General features: G+C 35.9%; 1 protein-coding gene across 1 annotated transcript in view; it reads right to left on the bottom strand.

Moving 5' to 3' along the window:
- The window catches only part of wnd (Mitogen-activated protein kinase kinase kinase 13 wallenda), a 67,771-nt gene extending 49,154 nt beyond the window's left edge, over positions 1–18,617 (bottom strand). The window contains exons 1-2 of the mRNA XM_089104905.1: positions 18,556–18,617; positions 15,727–15,854 (exon numbers count right to left, since the gene is read on the bottom strand). Of these exons, the coding sequence (XP_088961031.1) occupies positions 15,727–15,818 (92 nt within the window). The 5' untranslated portion in view covers positions 15,819–15,854; positions 18,556–18,617. The remainder of the gene's footprint in view (positions 1–15,726; positions 15,855–18,555) is intronic.
- Between the last annotated feature and the right edge of the window lie 705 nt (positions 18,618–19,322).

The raw sequence follows: 19,322 nt of genomic DNA, 5'->3' as shown, positions 1-19,322 counted from the left end.
TCCAAAATCTGATTAACGTCGACATTCACCAGTGAATGTCTGAAATTCCTTTTTATCTGCTTAGATTCAACTAGCTTTGTGAGTTAGCATTTTCAGTCTTATGCAAGCTATGATGGTAAAAGTTAGAGCTAGGTTAGTTTGGATTACGTTAGTTTAGGTTAGCTTATATTAGGTTAGGTTAAATTTGGTTATAAATCGCTAAAATGGGTTAAAACCCTCACCAAACCTAATCTATCATAACCTGTCAATATCAAACCTTGCATTAAACTGAAGAAGTTGACTGGCATCTCTGATTGTGAGATCTCTGATTGTGTTATTGAGTTGTTTTTTTTTTTTTTTTTTTTTTTTTTTTTTTTTTTTTGAAAAAACAAATGTATCTGTAAAATGTAATTGTTCAAGTAAATATTCTGTAAATATAATATTACATAATATTATGTAAATATAATAAGAATCAACGCTGACTAAATCCAACGAGAAAAAAAAGGTTTTTCGGACATTCACCGGTGAATGGCTACATTCACCAATTTCCGGACATTCAGGGTAACATAAATTAAAGTCCATGTTGATGTTTTTTTCTTGGAAATGATTTTCATATTTTCAAAAACACGCTGGTACAAAATGCTTTAGAGCCAACAATTGCCTACCAATGAAACCATTATTAACGTCCAACTGGGAAATCAATTATCCTGAAAGTCGATCCAATGGCAAAAAAAAATTCCTCTTATTTTGTTAGCAGTCTGGTTTATAATATAAGCCATAGCTCACACAGTTCTCCATCCGAGCATCAGATTTATTTATTTCCCTCAAAATCGAGAAGTATGAAAAACACAATTAAATGAATACGCAAAAAAAATTAACAAATTAAACGGAGCAGCAAAATATGGAAAAAACAAACATAATAAGCCTAAAACAATCAAACATTTCGTGGTAACGAACTGTAAGTAAGGAGCGACCCGGCTCAATAGTAACCGAAACTCAAAAAGAACAGAATTTTGATACCAAAAGGTACGTCAAAATAATTAAATTTTTATGCTGATTTCAAATATCAAAAGTTTTCTCAAAAGTTTTCAAAAGTTTTATCAAGTTTAAGGCTACCCATTGAAAGTTAAGAGCCTGAGAAAATTTGCCTTATTTTCGAAAAAGGGGAAAACATCTCCTTCCAGTTATAGAACATTAATGAAAATCGCAACATCACATTCAGTGTATTAGAAAACCATTCTGAAGTGGTTTCAACTTTCTATCTATACAAACGTGAAATTTGGTACTTTTTGCCAGAGAAAAGATCACAGATGCGTGTTTATTTGTTTTTATGTTTCTTTTCCCCAGGGGTGGTTGTATCGACCCAGTGGTCCTAAAATGTCGCAGGAGGGCTCATTCCAACAGAAGTTAAAAGTTCTAGAGCCCTTTTTAAGTGACAAAAAATGGAGGGCAACTAGGCCCCCTCCCACGCTAATTTTTTTCTCAAAGTCACCCGATCAAAATTTTGATATAGACTAGCCATTTTGTTCAGCATGGTCGAAAAATATAATAACTATGTCTTTGAGGATGACTTAATCCCCCAAAGTCCCTGGGGGAAGGGCTGGAAGTTATGAACTTTGCCCAATGTTTACATATAATATTGGTTATTGGGAAGTGTGCAGACGTTTTCATGGGGGATTTTTTCTGGTAGTGGGGGGGGGGGGGTCGGGGTTACTTGGGAGGATCTTTCCATAGAGGAAGTTTTCATGGGAGAAGGAACATTGCTATGAAGGGGGGTCAGATTTCCCAACATTATTTAAAAAAAATGATCAGAAATTAAATTTTAAAAACAAGTTTTTCAACTGAAAGTAAGGAGCAACATCAAACCTTAAAACGAACAGAAATTATTACATATATGATTGGGTTCGCCCCCTGGTCATTACCTCGCTCTTTACGCTAAAGTTTTTTTTGTACTTTCATAAGAGCTGTTTATTCTAATTAATGGCTGTTGTGATTAAGGAGTCATTTTTAAAGATTGGGAACAAAATTCGAACTTTAGCGTAAAGAGCGAGGCATTGACTAGGAGGCGAACCCCCTAATACTCGTATTAAAAATATATGAATATAGAAGTTTGTTACGTAACTTAATTCGTAAGTTACGTATATTTATTACTAATAAAAATGTTCGTAAATAAAATTAAACACCTTTCGAGAAAGCCATTTAACCAAAAAACAAACAAAATTAATATGCAGGTTTTGTTTTAATTATTCATGTACGGTGAGCCAAAATCAAAACCTGCATCAATTTAAAAACGTTCAGAATTTAAATTAAAAAAAAACAAGTTTTTTTAACTGAAAGTAAGGAGCGACATTAAAACTTAAAACGAACAGAGATTATTCCGTACATGAAAGGGGCTGTCCCCTCCTCAACGCCTCGCTCTTTACGCTAAAGTTTGACTCTTTCTCACAACTCTATTTTTTAAAACAATAAAAAAACTTTTGCGCAAAGAGCGAGGCGTTGAGGAGGGGACAGCCCCTTTCATATACGGAATAATTTCTGTTCGTTTTAACTTTTAATGTCGCTTCTTACTTTCAGTTAAAAAACTTGTTTTTTTTTCTTATTTAATCAAGGAGGCACACTTGTGCCTCTATAAAGAGGCGACCCACCACAATGTTAAGCGATTTCAGGTCCTAGAGGTCGCAGAGAGACGGCGGTAATTGAATTTTGTAGCCCAAGCTCAAACTAAGAAACTTGCAAAATTTCATCCTCCTCAGACTTTATCTTCATGGGGTAAACTGGGCCGGAAGTTTGGACCCTCCCATCACAACCCCCTTTTAACGTTGTCCGATTGGGCTGAAATTTAAAGGTTAATCTTTTCTAGGGCCAGAAGGCTTATCCTTGAAACTTCAGCTCAATCGGATCAATCCTTTCCTGTTTTCCAAAAAACAAACCTAGCCACTGAAAATTCATCATCCCTTTTTTTTTTCTTAGCCACGCCTACAGGCCACAGTTGGCAACTGATCCGGGTGAATGAGGACTCATTCGAAGCAGAATTCGACCTGTTAGGGCCTTTTGATATTTTCAGTACCGAAAAAATTATCCCCCGAATTTACATTTATGAAAAACCTTGTTTTCCTATAATAGCCCATGTTAATTTTTCCCACCACAACCCCCCTTTAACGTTGTCTGATCGGGCTGAAATTTAGAGGAGAAGCTTTCCTGGGGCCTGGGAGCTTATCCTCGAAATTTCAGCTCAATTTAATCACTCCTTCCCTGTTTTCCAAAAACCAAATATCAAGTTTCGTGGGAATTTGCTTGCGTCGAAAATAGCTTCCATTTACTAAAAAACAATTATAATTGTGTCTGTTTAGTCCAGCGGTTGATACTTCAGACTGGCAGGCGGAAAACCCGGGTTCGATTCACCGTCAGAGCAAATTTTTTATATACTGAATTTAAACTTTAAAAAGAAACTCAGTTTCTTTTTTAAATTATTTGAAAAAAATTACGTTTTCTAAAGAGTTAAAGAGGCTGAGTTACAAGGTCGACCCTTAAAACGTACAGGGATTAGGAGGCACAGTTGGGGGGCTGTTAAAGAGGCTGAGTCACAAGTTTGAACCTTAAAACGTACAGGGATTAGGAGGCACCCTGTACGACGTGATTTGAGTATTCAGGAATTAAAAGCCTTAACACAAGAATGTTCAAGAGCGGGGGGTTTGGGGGCGGGCGCCCCCCAACTTTAACTCCTGACAAGATCAGCTAACAGTTAGTCAAGCAATAATAAGTAATAAACTGTACAAAAACGTGCAGAGATTATTTGAAAAAAACTACGTTTTCTAAAGAGTTAAAGAGGCTGAGTTACAAGGTCGAACCTTAAAACGTACAGGGATTAGAGGCACAGTTGGGGTTGCCGCCCCCAAACCCCCGCTTTCACAGCCTTTAAATAAAAAAAAGTTTTTTAAACTGAAAGTAAGGAGCGACATTAAATCTTAGAACGAACAGAAATTATTCCGTATATGAAAGGGGCTGTGCCCTCCTCAACGCCTCGCTCTTTACGCTAAAGTTTGACTTTCTCACAACTCTTTTTTGAAACAATAAAAACTTTAGCGTTAAGAGCGAGGCGTTGAGGAGGGCACAGCCCCTTTCATATACGGAATAATTTCTGTTCGTTTTAAGATTTAATGTCGCTCCTTACTTTCAGTTTAAAAAACTTTTTTTTTATTTAAAGGCTGCGAAAGCGGAGGTTTTGGGGGGGCGGCAGCCCCCCAACTGGGCCTCCTAATCCCTGTACGTTTTAATGTTCAGCCTAGTAACTCAGCCTCTTTAACTCTTTAGAAAACGCAGTTTTTTTTAAATAATTACTGAATAGAATCAAATATAAAACAGTGAGAGATGATGAATGGCTCCCATGTCTTTACTTTTACTGGTCTCCTATGTGATAAGGAACGTTGACAAGGGAGGGGTATTTTGGTCTCCTGTCGGGGTTTTTCTATATCCGATACTTTTTGTATGTTACACCCTTTTGTTTGGGGGAAGGGGATAACCCCCTAAAATGAGCCCTTATTTTTATTCTTTGATCTCATGAGTCTAAATTCATTGTGAATCTCCTACTATTATTATTTATTATCGTTATTGAAGACGTTATGTATAAAATGTGTTTAAGCAAGTCATTCAAGGAACAACAGCCCAATTGAACATTTCCTTGAATAACACATGGAATTAATACTGAGATTAAAATATCTTTATTATAATCGTGTTGAGGCAAGATTCGATCGCTTTGTCAAATATTTGCTAGAAGTCAGCCATCGAGATAAGGTGATGTTTACTTTAGAAATTTTACTTCAAAGTCCGATCATCAAGAAGCTAAATTATAAAATTCAACTTATCATATTTCTTAGCTAATCATACAGGATATGCGCTTAATAAACTCAAGGGGACTGGAGAATCCCATTTTTATGGACATGTTAATCGCCATTGTCATGGCTGCAGAAGTAGCTGCAACCTAGTAAAGAGCGAACCACAGCCCATAGTAACCAAAAATTGAAAAACACATTTAAAAAAAACTGCCTAGTGAAGAAAATTGGCATCTCACACTGAATCAGGAATAGTAACTGTTGTTTCTGTTAATCTTAAAACTAAAAGTTTATTACGAAAAGAAATTTACGGTGATTATGAAAAAGAGCCTGAAACCCTTTGAAATTGGCTTCAGATCGAAATAAGAAGTGCACCATTGGAATCAGCATGGTCGAAAACCGGAAGGACAATTACAACCCCTTACCTTGAACACAATGAAAAATAACTTTTTTGCATGGGTAGCACTGATGTGTCTCCTTTTTTTCTCCAGGGCTAGCGAATAGCCCCCCTCCGTCAAAGTCATCCTATAAAAATTTTGAGATAGCCATTTTGTTTAACATAGTTCGAAGTCCAATAAATATGGTTTTGATGATGATATGACCCTCCATAGTCCCTGGGGAAGGGCTGTACGTGGTATCGGACGTGTTGTTATCGCAGTATCGGTATCGGGTGTATTGGTATCAAATATATCGTATCGGGCATATCGGTATTCTGTTTTTTTTTCGTCATTTTCTAGGCTAATTTTTAAAGCATATCCCGGACAGGAAATCTATTTCAATATTAAAACAAAGAATTAAAGATCTATATCATATTTTTTAATGAAAACAAACTTATTTTACAATACCATTTATCCTACCTTCACAAGAAATTATCTTTTTTGTAACTTCGATTCATTTCTAAGTAATGAGTGGCTTTTCTATTAAGGGACAGGACGGGTCAAATAACTCCCTAAGCCTAAAGGTGCATTTCTGTTGAGCTAGCAAAATTGCCACAAATATGTCTGGATATGCAAAACTGTCCGCTTAGTTAACCTTTTGTGCCGAAGCTACTCGCCAGAAGCAACTTTCTTAATTGCTACTAGATTTTATTTTTTTTAAAACAGAGTAAATCTATTTCAATTTTAATACAAAGAATTAAAGATCTATATCTTGTTTAAAAAAAAACATGGTTGCAGTAGTAGCTGCAATCTAGCAAAGAGCGAACCACAGCCCATAGTAATCAAAAGTTATTGGAATTAGAATGGTCGAAAATCTTTATTAGGACAATTAGTCCTCCACCTTGAACACTAAGGAAAATCACTTTTTTGCGTGGGTAGCACTGATGTGTCTCCTTTTTTTTCTTTTTTTTTACCAGGGCTAACGAATGATCAGAACATCACAGAGATATGTTTAATGGGTCATCTGGAACGGAAATTAAATTTACTAGTGGTTTTTTTAAGTGACCAAAAAGATTGGAGGGCAACTAGCCCCCTCCCTAAAGGCCCCTCCTCCCAAATTTGTCGAATCAAATTTTGAAATAGACATTTTGTTCAAAATAGTTCTAAGGTCCACTCTCTATGGTTTTGGTGATGATATGACACTGCATAGTCCCTGGGGAAAGGGATATACGCTGTATCGGTATCGGGCGTATCGATATCACGTTTATCGGTATGGGCGAATTGTTATTGGGCGTATTGGTATTGCAGGTTTCTTAGACAGATTTCTAATAGCTCATATAAAAGATATTGATCATATCTACGTCCGTCCTATAAATTCCACCATTAGCAAGTTCCGAATGGCAATAAAAACGGCACTTTTGGTGTCATATTTGAAAAAAACTACGTTTTCTAAAGAGTTAAAGAGGCTGAGTCACAAGTTCGAACCTTAAAACGTACAGGGTTTAGGAGGTACAGTTGGGGGCTGCCGCCCCCCAGAACCCCCACTTTTGCAGCCACGTTTGTTAAGATTTTTTTAGTCCTGTAGCCTGCAATCAGTTGGTCCTACCAACACCAATGAAACTGTTTCAATGGCATTTTTTTTAAATCTTCAGAGAATTTGGCAATGACAACCCAGTCTATTACAGTTATAACTACAAACTTGTCTCTGTGCCAGGTGTAGTTATGTTTTCAGTGTAATTATGTATGATGGAAAAATAGATGAACCTGAACCTATCTGAACCTAAACTGCTTGTTTATGCTGAGCCCTTCTTCTGTTCCCTGTTTTTTCTGTTCAAAATTGTTAAGTTCATCACATTATAGCTTGTTATCGGTTAGGAAAAAATCTCCTGTAAAAAATACAGCAAACAGGCTCAGTACTGTTTCTAATCAAAGAGATGCAGTAGGATGTTCTTACGGTAAAAAATTCAAGCCGACTTCGTTTGTGTTGCAAAGCATTTCTTTGCAAGGGAAAAAGTGGGGGTTGCGGTGGGCGGCAGACCCACAAAATAAAAATCTTAACAAGAGAGGCTGCAAAAGCGGGGGTTTGGGGGCGGCAGCCCCCCAACTGTACCTCCTAATTCCTGTACGTTTTAAGGTTCGAACTTGTGACTCAGCCTCCTTAACTCTTTAGAAAACATAGTCTTTTTCAAGTAATTTCTGCACGTTTTTGTACAGTTTGTTACTTATTATTGCTTCACTAACTGTTAGCTGATCGTGTCAGGAGTTAATGTTGGGGGGCTGCCACCCCCCCAACTCCCCGCTCTTGAAGATGCTTTTGTTAAGGCTTTTAATTCCTGAATACTCAAATCAAATGCACAGTAATATTTTCTTTTTTCAAATTTTCTTCGAGTATGCGGGTATACGGCATGTTATCAAAGCAGTGGAGACTTAACTGTAAGCTGAAGGCTGACTGTGATATTCTTCTGGAGACGCCTGTTGAGCCGAAGGAATTAATAGATTGGATTTAAAATAAAAACTGAGTTTCTTTTTTAAGCTTTATATTTGAGAGATACTACTTTAAATTCAATATATAAAAAATTTACTCTGACGAGAAATCAAACCCAGGTCTTCCGCATGACAGACACGAATAGTGACCACTGTACCACCAGGTTACTCTTGTTAAATTATTTTTAGTCTCTGCATTCTATTTTCGACGCAAGCAAAATAAAGTAAGATTTTCGTTTTTCGACAAAAAAAAACTTGTGGGAAAGAGCTGGAATTTTTGGAAGTTTGCAGTCGGTCTTGTCAGGTTAAGACGACTATTTTGATCTAATTAAATAATGAAATACTATGCTTTCAGGAATTTTAAAAATTAACATGGGCTCTTATAGGAAAACGAGGTTTTTCGTAAATGTAAATTCGGGGGATAATTTTTTCGGTCTGAAAATATCAAAAGGCCCTAACAGGTCGAATTCCCCTTTGAATGAGCCCTCATTCACCCGGATCCGTTGCCAACTGTGGCCTGTAGGCGTGTCAGATAAAAAAAAAATTGATGAACATTAAGTGGCTATATTTGGTTTTTGGAAAACAGGGAAGGAGTGATCGGATTGAGCTGAAATTTTGAGGATAAGCTCCCAGGCCCTAGGAAAGCTTATCCTCTAATTCAGCCCGATCAGACAACGTTAAAGGGGGGCTGTGGTGAGAGGGTCGGAACTTCCGGCCCACTCTCCCCCCTGAAGATAAAGTCGGAGGGAGGTGAAATTTTACATATTTCTTAGTTTGAGCTTAGGCTACAAAATGCAATCACCGCCGTCTCTCTGCGACCGCTAGGACCGGATGTCGCTTAACATTGTGGTGGGTTTCCTCTTTAAAGAGGCACAAGTGTGCCTCCTTGATGTCTCAAGTGGAAAAGCTGGGGCTAGTGGCCTACCAGAACTTACTCAAATCAAGTGAAAATAACATAGAAAACTGAAAAACGAGCCATATAGTAATATAAAAAGGTAAAGGTGTTCTACAGAAAACTGAGCTGTTTCAGTGGGTACTTGAATTATGCAGGTTTATCTTAGTCTTGACAACATTTTTTGAGAAAATAAATTTCAGCATGGGGGGGGGCAAACTGGGTTCTGGGGGTGGGGGAAAACTGAGGTCTGCAAGGGGCAGTTGTCCCCTCTGCCTTATAGCAGATAACACCCTTGACCCCAACCCCTTGCCACTAAGTGGTTGGAGAAGTGTAGGCATGTGGTTCTGGAACTGCTCAAAGTTGTATATTAAAAGAAGGATTACTTATTGTTATACTTGCTTGTCCAAATTATTTACTTGGCAATTCCACTGTAATATTCTCTCCATACGTAAAAGGGTACATATAAAGAGGAATAAAGACAAATGAAAACAGTTCTGTAGGAGAATTCAGGTAATTCTTCCCAACATTTTTGAAATGAAAACAAACTTAGTTCATAAAACCATTTATCATGCATACACAAGAAATAATCTATTTTTGAAATTTCGATTAATTTCTAAGTAATGAGTGGCTTTTCTATACAGGGACTGGTCAAAAAACTCTCTAAGCCTAAAGGCATATATCTGTTGAGCTAGCAAAATTTTCCACAAGCATGTCGATATGCAAACCTGTCCGCTTAAATAACCTTTTTTTTGTCAAAGCTGGTCGCTTAGAGCTACCTTCTTAAGTGCTACTAAATTTAATTTTTTAAACCAAGAAGTAAAGATCTTGTTTTTTTATTACAAAAAGAAACGACACTATGTTTTGATTTTTATTTCCACTCTTAAACTTATATTTTTCCCTTCAATTCTTGTACTGCTTCTTTGTTCAGCTCTTTAATAAGGGTCGAGGTCTCTTATGTCCCGTAGATTAGAGTTAATTAGAAATTATATAAAAGAATAAGTTTTCAACTGAAACTGGAAATGTGAAAAATCAAATAAAGAGATACGGATTTTTTGTGGTTAAATAATATCTAAACAGGAACAAACAACGGTGTTTCTAATAGCTGACCTCCCCCTCTCAAGATGGATTGCCCTTGGCCAAATCAAAATCACAGGAGTGTGCTTGAATACAGTGACCCATACAAGTAAGCATTCGTTTTCGTATCCTCTAACAAATAACCAATGCGTCAAATCCCAAAAATCAGTGGTAGGGGGCATAATGTGTCTTTTTTTAAACTAGGAGGGCAATTCTGTTTTTTTTTTCAATGGCTTGAATAAAAATACAAATGACTTCTTTCAAAGCAAATACCCAAAAAAGATATTTTTCAAGATCTAGGGAGGGAAATGTAGGGAGAGTCGCCTCGTGCCCCCCATGGCACCAATGTTTATACCACTGTTTTGATTTAGAACCCTAATTATAAATGAATTTATCAGTTACAGGACGACGGTTCATTTTGCGCATGTTGCTCATTTCACCATGAGTAAAATTCTTTGTAATTCCATTATATACAATCGAAAGCAGATTTTTTCCCTTTTTTTCACATGAAAATTTAAAGTGATTCTTCATATCAACAGTTCGTGGTAACGAAATGGAAGTAAGCAGCGACTGTGCCCAATAGTAACCGAAAATCTAAAAAACAGAATCTTGATAAAAAATACATCCTAAGAATTGGTATTTTCCATATGAAGAATTTCCCACGGACAGGGATGTTTCGGGGGTGAACTTCTCAGGGGAAACATTACATGAAAGAATTTGCAAGAATTCCTATACGAAATTATTTTTATTTGTCTTGCTTTCTCTTTTGCGACTCGACTTTACGAGTGGAGATGTTCTGGGAAAACTGTCCGGCGGAACATTTTTTTCAGCAAGGGAATTTTCAGCGGGAATAGAATTGTCCGGCGGGGGATTCTCTAGGAAGGGAGGATTTTGCGCAGAAGTAACCTTCCATTGAGGGATTTTTGTGGGGTGAAATTTTCCGTGAAGGGGGGTGGGGCAGATTTCCCGGCATTATTTGAAAGATGATCAAATATTAATAAAAAACAAGATTTTCAACCGAAAGTAAGGAACAACATTAAAACTTAAAACGAACAGAAATAATCCTGTATATCAGGGGTGCTGCCCCCTCCTCAGTACCCCGGTCTTTACACTGAAGTTCGACCTTTCGTCCCAATTCTTCAAAAAGGATTCTGAAACACAAGGTCTGTTTAATTGGAATCAAAACCCTTTTCAGAAGTACCAAAACTTTTTTGTGAAGAGGAGTATTGAGGGGGGCAGTACCCTCATATATGGAATAATTTTCGTTTATTTTGAGTTTTTATGTTGCTCCTTATTTTCAGTAAAAATATTTTTTTTATTTTTTTTATTTAATAAGAATGTTAGAATGAAAACCTGCCGAGTAACGGAGATAAGGGGATAACAAAGAAAAAGTGAACGATACTGATTAAAAATGCATCAGAAGGTATTCTTATTTGAAATAGAGGCTTGGATAAAATTAGAACATATTAAGAAATTTAGTAAAATTTTGAATATGAAATGCTTCGGAATTAATAAATCATAAAATGGAAATTACTCGTAAACAAAAAGATTTTATTCCTGTCACTGAAAACTTGGATAAGTGACCTGAGACCGACGCACTAGAGGCCTTCTCCATTTATGCATATTTGCCGAATGCAACACTTAAAAGTTTCTCCCCCCACTTCCCCTATACCTATGGGTATACCTAGAATTTGGCTTAAAGGGAAGTAAGGCAAACACCAAATCACATTTTGAAGGGCAGGCTTCCCCTTATTATTACGTAGCCAACCCCCCTTTACGATCTAGCTATTAATAAAAGCACATACAATATAAAAGAAAAAATAACAAATCAATAGAACAAATACTTGTTTTAAATTAGGCCGTAAAATTTGCTATTTTGAGTATTAAAGCTTTTTTCAATGGAAATAACAAACAAGATACGTTTAAATATCTATGGGGGCAAATACCCGCCTCCCATCCCCAAATTGACGTTATTGTACAAGAGAGTGGAAACTTCAGCCCTAAATACCCTTCTCCTTAGCTTTGACCTTGGAGTTACCCATAATAGGGTACTTACGTGTTATAGCCACCACACTTTGGTCTTCATCTGTCATGAAACCGGTTTTCTGTGTCCAATCGGAATTAATCAGCATAGTCTCAGTGAAATAAACGGTATCTATGCAGGTAAATTTTAATTAAATATTTAGGAACTTGGGCATTATATGGGCATTTACAAGGAAACCAGTCACGAAAAACCCGTTACTGACGGGTTAACCGCTATAGAGAAGGCAATGATTGCGTGGTTTTCATTGCGTATACAGTATTTAAACTGTTGTTTTTTGGTGTTTAGGGGGAGAAAAAGCACCTAGGTTAGGTTACGTATTTAATATATGCAATGCTTTATCCCCAACCCACCCCTAATGTGCAAATATATAGGCCAACTTTGTTCATAAGCTATTATATATTCGTCCTATTTTATTTTATTTCATTAGCATTAACCAAACTTGACTTTTTAGAAATGCCTATATAATGTCCAAGTACCAATATTTCATATATAGAGGTGGTTAGGTTAGGTATTTAATATAATGCGTTCTGGGCGGCCTGCTTTCCATAATGCTCTGTTGTAGTTCCATAATTTTGTTACTAAAGAATTATATTTTCATCTTATTTTGGTATATTTCATTAGAATTAACTTAACTTCACTTATTTGGTGTGATCACTTTAACTCGTATGTACCCATACCCATAAAAGTCCTAATGTTTATAGAAAGATTATAATTTTCGGTACTTTTCCATTGTTTAGAACACACCCAAGAATTTTGATCTGCAAGATCTGACAAAAAACCGACTTAGGTTTCTGTATTCGTAGATAATTAGCTTAGGCTCAGTGGAAAAACTACGTTGTAGGTATATTTTAATTAAATATTTAATATATAGAGTTGGTATTTTGGTTAGGTTACATTTTGCATGCAGTCCCGCTATAACTAATCGCCCCCCTCCTAATGGGCAAATATAAAGCCCAAATTGTATATATACTACAGGGCCATATCCAGGGGGGTTACCCGGTTTGAACCCCCCCCCACCCCGAAAAGTTTTTCGGACTCGTAAAAACGAAACAAAAATGGATATAAACAAATTTTGTATGCGTTTTTTGAGGTTTTTTTTGTGTAATCCCCCCCAGAAAATTTTTTATTGGGTAAAAACCCCTCCGAAAAAAATCCTGGGTACGACCTTGATATACTATCTATCTCCCAATGCGTCTCAGTTGTTTCAACCCGTGTACCTGTAAATGGAATCAACTTGAGTTTGTTCTGAATAATGGACAAGTATCTAAATTTCCGAATTTTTTTTTTTGCTTCGGTATTTCTACAGCCTTGCTTCCACAGATCAATAAATATCATCACTACCCCCCCCCCACCTACTGTATCAGTGCGACAAAGTAAGAAATGCCCATTTGTCTCTATGATTTCAATTAACTAACTTCAAAAGGAAACAAACCCAGTGTTTCTTAAAATCATGGGTTCTGTAAGGAGAGCATCTTATAGTGTATTTTCCCTCTCTTTGCATAGCACACGTTGTTTTTTATATTGTGTCTTTTATTCATTTAACCTTGAGAACAAGAATGTTTAAGATCCTTCCGTGAAGTTCTGTATAATCCCAAGAAAAATAATTTCAAAACTGTTTTTTCGCTCCCCTGTGAAATCTAGGTTTTCGAATTTGTGCCCTTGTTGCAAGAATATGGTGATTGATGTGACGCTTGCCATTATAACATTCATATCTTTTTTACACTGTGGTTCAACTTAATTCAGCTTTTCAATATTTCAAACCACCTGACATTACTATTGAACATTAAATTAGCGTGCAATAAAAACCCGTAGACAGGCTGAAATGATGACTCATACTAGTAGCATAGTATTAAAGAAAACAGCATTATTGATGCTTCGCAACAAAGCAATCGTTAATCTTAAAACAGGTTCATACTACCATCGAATATTTTCATATTTTAATTACTAACTGTGTCCTAAGAAACCAAGAACGGAAAAAACAGATATACAGCAAACTCTCAGACTATGATAATCGATACAGGGATATGAGATTGAAAACCACCAATTAAATAATAATTGGTGGAGTTTAGACGGACATATATAAATATATATATATATATATATATATATATATATATATATATATATATATATATATATATATATATATATATATATATATATATATATATATATATATATATATATATATATATATATATATATATATATATATATATATATATATATATATATATATATATATATATATATATATATATATATATATATATATATATATTTGGAAATGTTTTGTTTTATGTCATAAATTTACATAATGTGTCCTTTTTGATCCCAAATTTCTATAATGTGTCACTTTTTTGCCCTTTTATGTCATTGTGTCCCAGCACATGAGAATGTGTCCTTTTGACATAAAATATGTCCAGCTGGCAACCCTGGCAACAACAACTTATTTCAGACTAAGATATCTCAGCAGATGTGTCATCATGGTTTTCTTTCAGTCGGTGACAGACGAGCTAAGAAATCTACTGATGATTCCGAAAAAAACTGATGACCGTAAAAAAAACACACTTTTAATCTATTTTTCCAGAATTTTTTCGTACTTAGGGGCATAAACTTGTGATTTTTGATATTTTATGAATGCTTTGCTTGATGGCAATGGCCCCCGACCCTCCCAGAAATGTATTCCTCACCCCAAGCTTAGAAGGGAGGCAACAAAAATATTATAACGTAGCCGATGAGGGTTTTGTTTGGCGAACTTCATAAGAGACACAAGGCAATTTGCACTTAAAAATCAGATTTTCTTACATTATCCGAAAATTTTAAAACATTAGGCGTGAAGACCTTCATTTTTTCCAATCAAACACCCCCGAGGACATATATCAGGGATGGAATTCCGTGATAAAACCTATATTCTTGTTTTAAATCTTTTTAACATTTAGCTTTCTATAAAGAGTAAATATATACTTCGGTAATTGTCTAGAATCCGATAAACACGCGAGAAGTGAAGTTTCGAGTTTATGAACAAATTTGGACTATATATTTGTTCAATATTTGCTCAATTGCTCAATAATATTAAATACGTAACCTAACCTTGGTACCTTCTTTTGCCCCTCGAACCCAAAAAAAAACTAAAGTTTAAATCTTCGTCACATAGTGAGCAATACTTCACAAGGCAGCGAAAACCTGTTTTTCATTAGGATCTATGACATTCTATATGAGATTCTTCTCACGTGTTTATCGAATTTTAGACAACTACCTACACTTCTTTATATTTTTAGTCAGCTCCCCTCCCCAACCCGAAATATGAGAATTTTATATATTTGTTTTTTGAGTTGCCATAGGTCCCATACAATTCACCAAGTTTTTTTTTTTTTTTTTTTTCTATTTTGACAATTCCGGCAGTTCCCCAAATCTAGGCCTTGAAATTTTAGCAATGTTTCTTTAATTGTATTTACCAAATGCTCTGTTCATAGGAGTAATCAATTATAAACTCGAAGTGCTGTATTCTATCCCGCTGTAAAACCAATTTACCAGTAAATATGACATGCCTTTTTTTATTCGTTAAAAAACAAAGCAAATAAATGTAAAATCCTTAAATCATTAAAAAAGGGAATAAGGTTTTTGCTATCTAGCTTTGACGATTATAACTTGTTTTAACCATTTTACCAGTAAATATGACAGGCCTTGTTTTGTTCATTTGTATATTTCAAGTCGAAAGACACGTGATTTCGCTTAAAAAAGGTCCAATTTAGAGAGAAATATTTAGAGAGAAAAAGAAATAGAAATTTAGAGAGAAATAGCTGCAAATAAGGCTGTTAGTCCAAGAAAGACCTTGTTCGGTAAACAAGATGATTTTACTTACGGCCATTGGTAGGGCTGAGTTCCTAGTGGTTTTGGCCGCTCAACACGCTGCACCCCTTTTCAAACCTCTACCAAAATATGACAACGCTGCACTGATACATCCGAAACAGAAGTCTCCTATAGCCTATGTTATCATTTCTACCTTTGCCTACACTCAATGTGCTAAAGAAAAATGCTTACTTTTGTCTCCATGCTTCATTTTCATTAGTAAATGTAGCTGCTGGTGAGCTGAAATGCACTCGTGGAGGATTCACTATCACCTCTTCCTCCATTCACCTAGCAAGTCAGTTTATAATCCCAATTTCACACTAGAAAAATAGAAAAGAGTTCTAAGGAAATAAACTGAAACTCACGATTAGGAGAAATCAATATGAACCTGTCATGCGTCTACCATTCACTCCTATTGGAACTTTGTGACGATGTGCTATCTAGTAGAAATTCTTATTAGGTACTCTTTGCTTTAGCAAGTTTTTCTTCTTTTAGGAGGAATGACTGAGCTATCGAATGTCAGTGTGAATGAATGAAATAAGAACAGCTTTCAAAATATTTTGGTTTCTAATGCCGTTTTGCAAAACCTTGGAAGGGTCATTTTGTAGTGGGTGATTCAAAATAAAGTTGGAAGAGGTTTCACCTTTTCAAATGCAAAAAAAGATTTAGAATACGTTTATAATAAAAATATAAACGTTTTTATAACAAATCCGCATATAACAAAAATACTAACATAATTAGCACAGAGAGCTAATAAAACTATACTTGAAAAAAAAAACTATAATAAAACTATACTATAAAACTAAAACATACTTGAATGGAAGGCTCCCTAAAGGATTTGGAGCTTGCTGTCAAAACTAAAGCAACATATCATACGGTGTTTTCAGCGAATCGGTATTTATATTTAACCATAAGGTCCAGAAAAGCTATATGATAGAGCCCCCTAATCAAAGCCATAGGTTACACAGAGGGGCTTTTAGGACCGCAGAACCGTTGACCAAACCTCGAGATATTTCCAATTGTTTCTTATATTTTCCATGTGATTGGCCTATTTGTGGGAGGTTTTTCGAAGTTGTGCCCTCTCCTAAAATTTTGCATCCTTCTTGAAAACTGTGCGTACCCCTGCCCAAGGCCGTACCCAGCATTTTTTTTCGGAGGTGTTTTACTCAAAGATTTTTTTTCGGGGGGGGGGAGGGGTAGACAAAAAAACTCAAAAAACACATACAAATTTTTCACTTGGGATAGTTGCTGCCCACTCTTGTTTGTTCCTGTATATTTATCACCAAAGATTGATCCAGACGATCTTCAGCAAAAATTTTTAAAAATTTTAAACAAAAAATATACTTTGTTCTGCTGAAGACCCTACCCTCCGTAGAAATCGGGACATATAATTATATTTTAAACAATCTTTATAATTTCAGCCAGATCCTACAAACTGTTCTTAATATTTTGCAGACACGCAATTTTTATAACCTCAGTACATGTACCATCAATAGGTTTAATTCACTGTTTAACCGTGAATAGTAGATTGATCTTAGACAAAAAAGATATCTTTCCTGCTCTTCTCCCAAAGTAAAAATTTGAGGTCATAAGACCTAATGGGTTAAACCACAGTTCATATAATTATACAGCATGATCATTCCCTATCTCACCCATTATAAAAACCCGGACCGGCGTGCGAGTGCTCCAGAGAACGTAGAAACATAAGCGGCATCAGATCTTTTCACGGGTAGACAAGTCAGACGCAAAACAATCGGAAACAAGTGGAAACCCGCTATTACGAATAATGCATTTTACGCGAAACAATCGGAAACAAGTGGAAACCCGCTATTAATAACTGCAGGAAGAAGTGGGAGGAGCTTTTTGTTCGCACCGAGAACGAAGACCAGAAATGATCTGCGATAAGCTTACTGGATAATTATATGAACTGTGGGTTGAACCAACATTATTGAAAGCAAAAGGGTCTGTCAGACTCACAAATCAAAAACTCCGTTCTGACCGCTTGATGTAATAGTTAACGAATTTTATGGTAAAAAAAAATCAACCATTTAACATTTGTCCTTGTTCGTCCCCTTATGAGTCATTTCCTTCTTTAAAAAGACTTTGATACAACTTCACATGTGGGTCGATTCGTTCCATAATGGATGAATTAAGGTTCATTTCCAATTTTAAAGACTTAACTACTCATGTTAGTCAAAATGAAGAACAAGACATCAATGTCTAGCAGATGATTATCTAAAAGTCTTATGCTCTTATTCGAAAAGAGCAAAAAAGCTTTTTTTTAATGACAGTAAAGAACGGCATTAGAGTTAAACCTGATGAAAATAATTCTGCATATGGCGGGAGGGGTCTGCCCCTGGCTCTTTACGCGACGTTTTTGTAGTGCTATGGTGAAAGCATTTGTGATTACAAATGTGCTTGATCAGTCGTTCTTAAAGCCAAGGGAACAAAGAGCCAAAACTTTGTAATAAAAAGCTGGGATTGACAAAGTCAATCCTCCTCATATATGATGAATCAGAGTTTTACTACTGATGACGGTCACTGTATATGTGACCGAAATATCTGGTATTTTTGTAATGCAATATTCTGATCCATCAGTCTGTCTATTATGAAAGGTAATTTGTATCGCACTAGTTTGAACGGTATGTTCATTTGATTCGTCTATTGTTGAACAGGCAGCACTGGAGGATTCGGATCTAATCTCACAGGTAGAATTGATCTCACTTGAGAGATAGATAGAATATATATAATTTGGGCTTTATATTTACACATTAGGGGGGGGGGTAAGTATAGCTGGGCTGCATGCAAAATATAAAACAACCTAACCAAAATACAAACTAAATATTTATTAAAATATAGCTACAATGTAGTTTTCCACTGAGCCGAACTTATTGTCTCCGCATAAAAACAACAATAAACCGGTTATTGTCTGATTTTGTTTATCCAAATTCTTGAGTGTGTTCTGGCTAACAGATAAATACCAATTTGTTTTCTATTTAAAGAAGATAACTAAGTACTCACATTAGTAAAGTGGCCAAAAATAAAAGCAAAAAACATTCTATTTAACGATAGCACCAAATGGGTTTAGTTTTACAACTGCTAATGTAAAGTCACGGCGGTGTTGTCGGGTAAACCTACCACAATTATACCTTCTGGCACTTATTTATCGGGTAGGATAGTCATTAAGTCAAACTTAAGATGGACAAAAGGTATACAAACTCGGGAAGCTACCGGAAGGATATGTCTAATTATTTAGTTTTTTTAACGGTCGAGCATATTATGAACCGGAAGAGAAAAAACACGCTGGATCGGTTTCTTGATCAAATTGTACTGCCACTCAGCTGCTATATATGTTGGAACACTAGACTTGGTTCTGGGGGAAGGCGTCATAACATCGAACCGTCAGGAGCAGTACAAAATCCGTCATAACATCGACAAAAAAATCCGTCAGAACCTCGAACCGTCATAACATCGAAAATTTTAAAACTTTATTTTTGGGGTGTTTAGGGATTGGGGAAAGGTATTTAAGTTAGGTTACGTATTTAATATATGCTATGCTTTACCCCCACCCCTCTGATATGCAAATATATAGCCAAAATTTATTTCTAAACTATTATATACTTATTACTATTATATAAACTTATAATTTTTTTAGATATTATGACGCAGTGGCATCGTTTGGAGGGGGGGGGGCAAGGGGGCTGTTGCCCCTCCCCCCTCAATAAATTGAAAAAAAATATTATATAGCCCATGCCCCTTGCCTCTCTGGATATGGACCTTTTTTGCCC

Source organism: Artemia sp. Qi Xiang Cuo, chromosome 19 (genome assembly GCF_049724085.1).
Source record: "Artemia sp. Qi Xiang Cuo chromosome 19, ASM4972408v1, whole genome shotgun sequence".
Classification (NCBI taxonomy): domain Eukaryota; kingdom Metazoa; phylum Arthropoda; class Branchiopoda; order Anostraca; family Artemiidae; genus Artemia; species Artemia sp. Qi Xiang Cuo.
The sequence above is the reverse complement of the archived record's forward strand: the minus strand, read 5'-3'. Positions and strand labels throughout refer to the sequence as shown.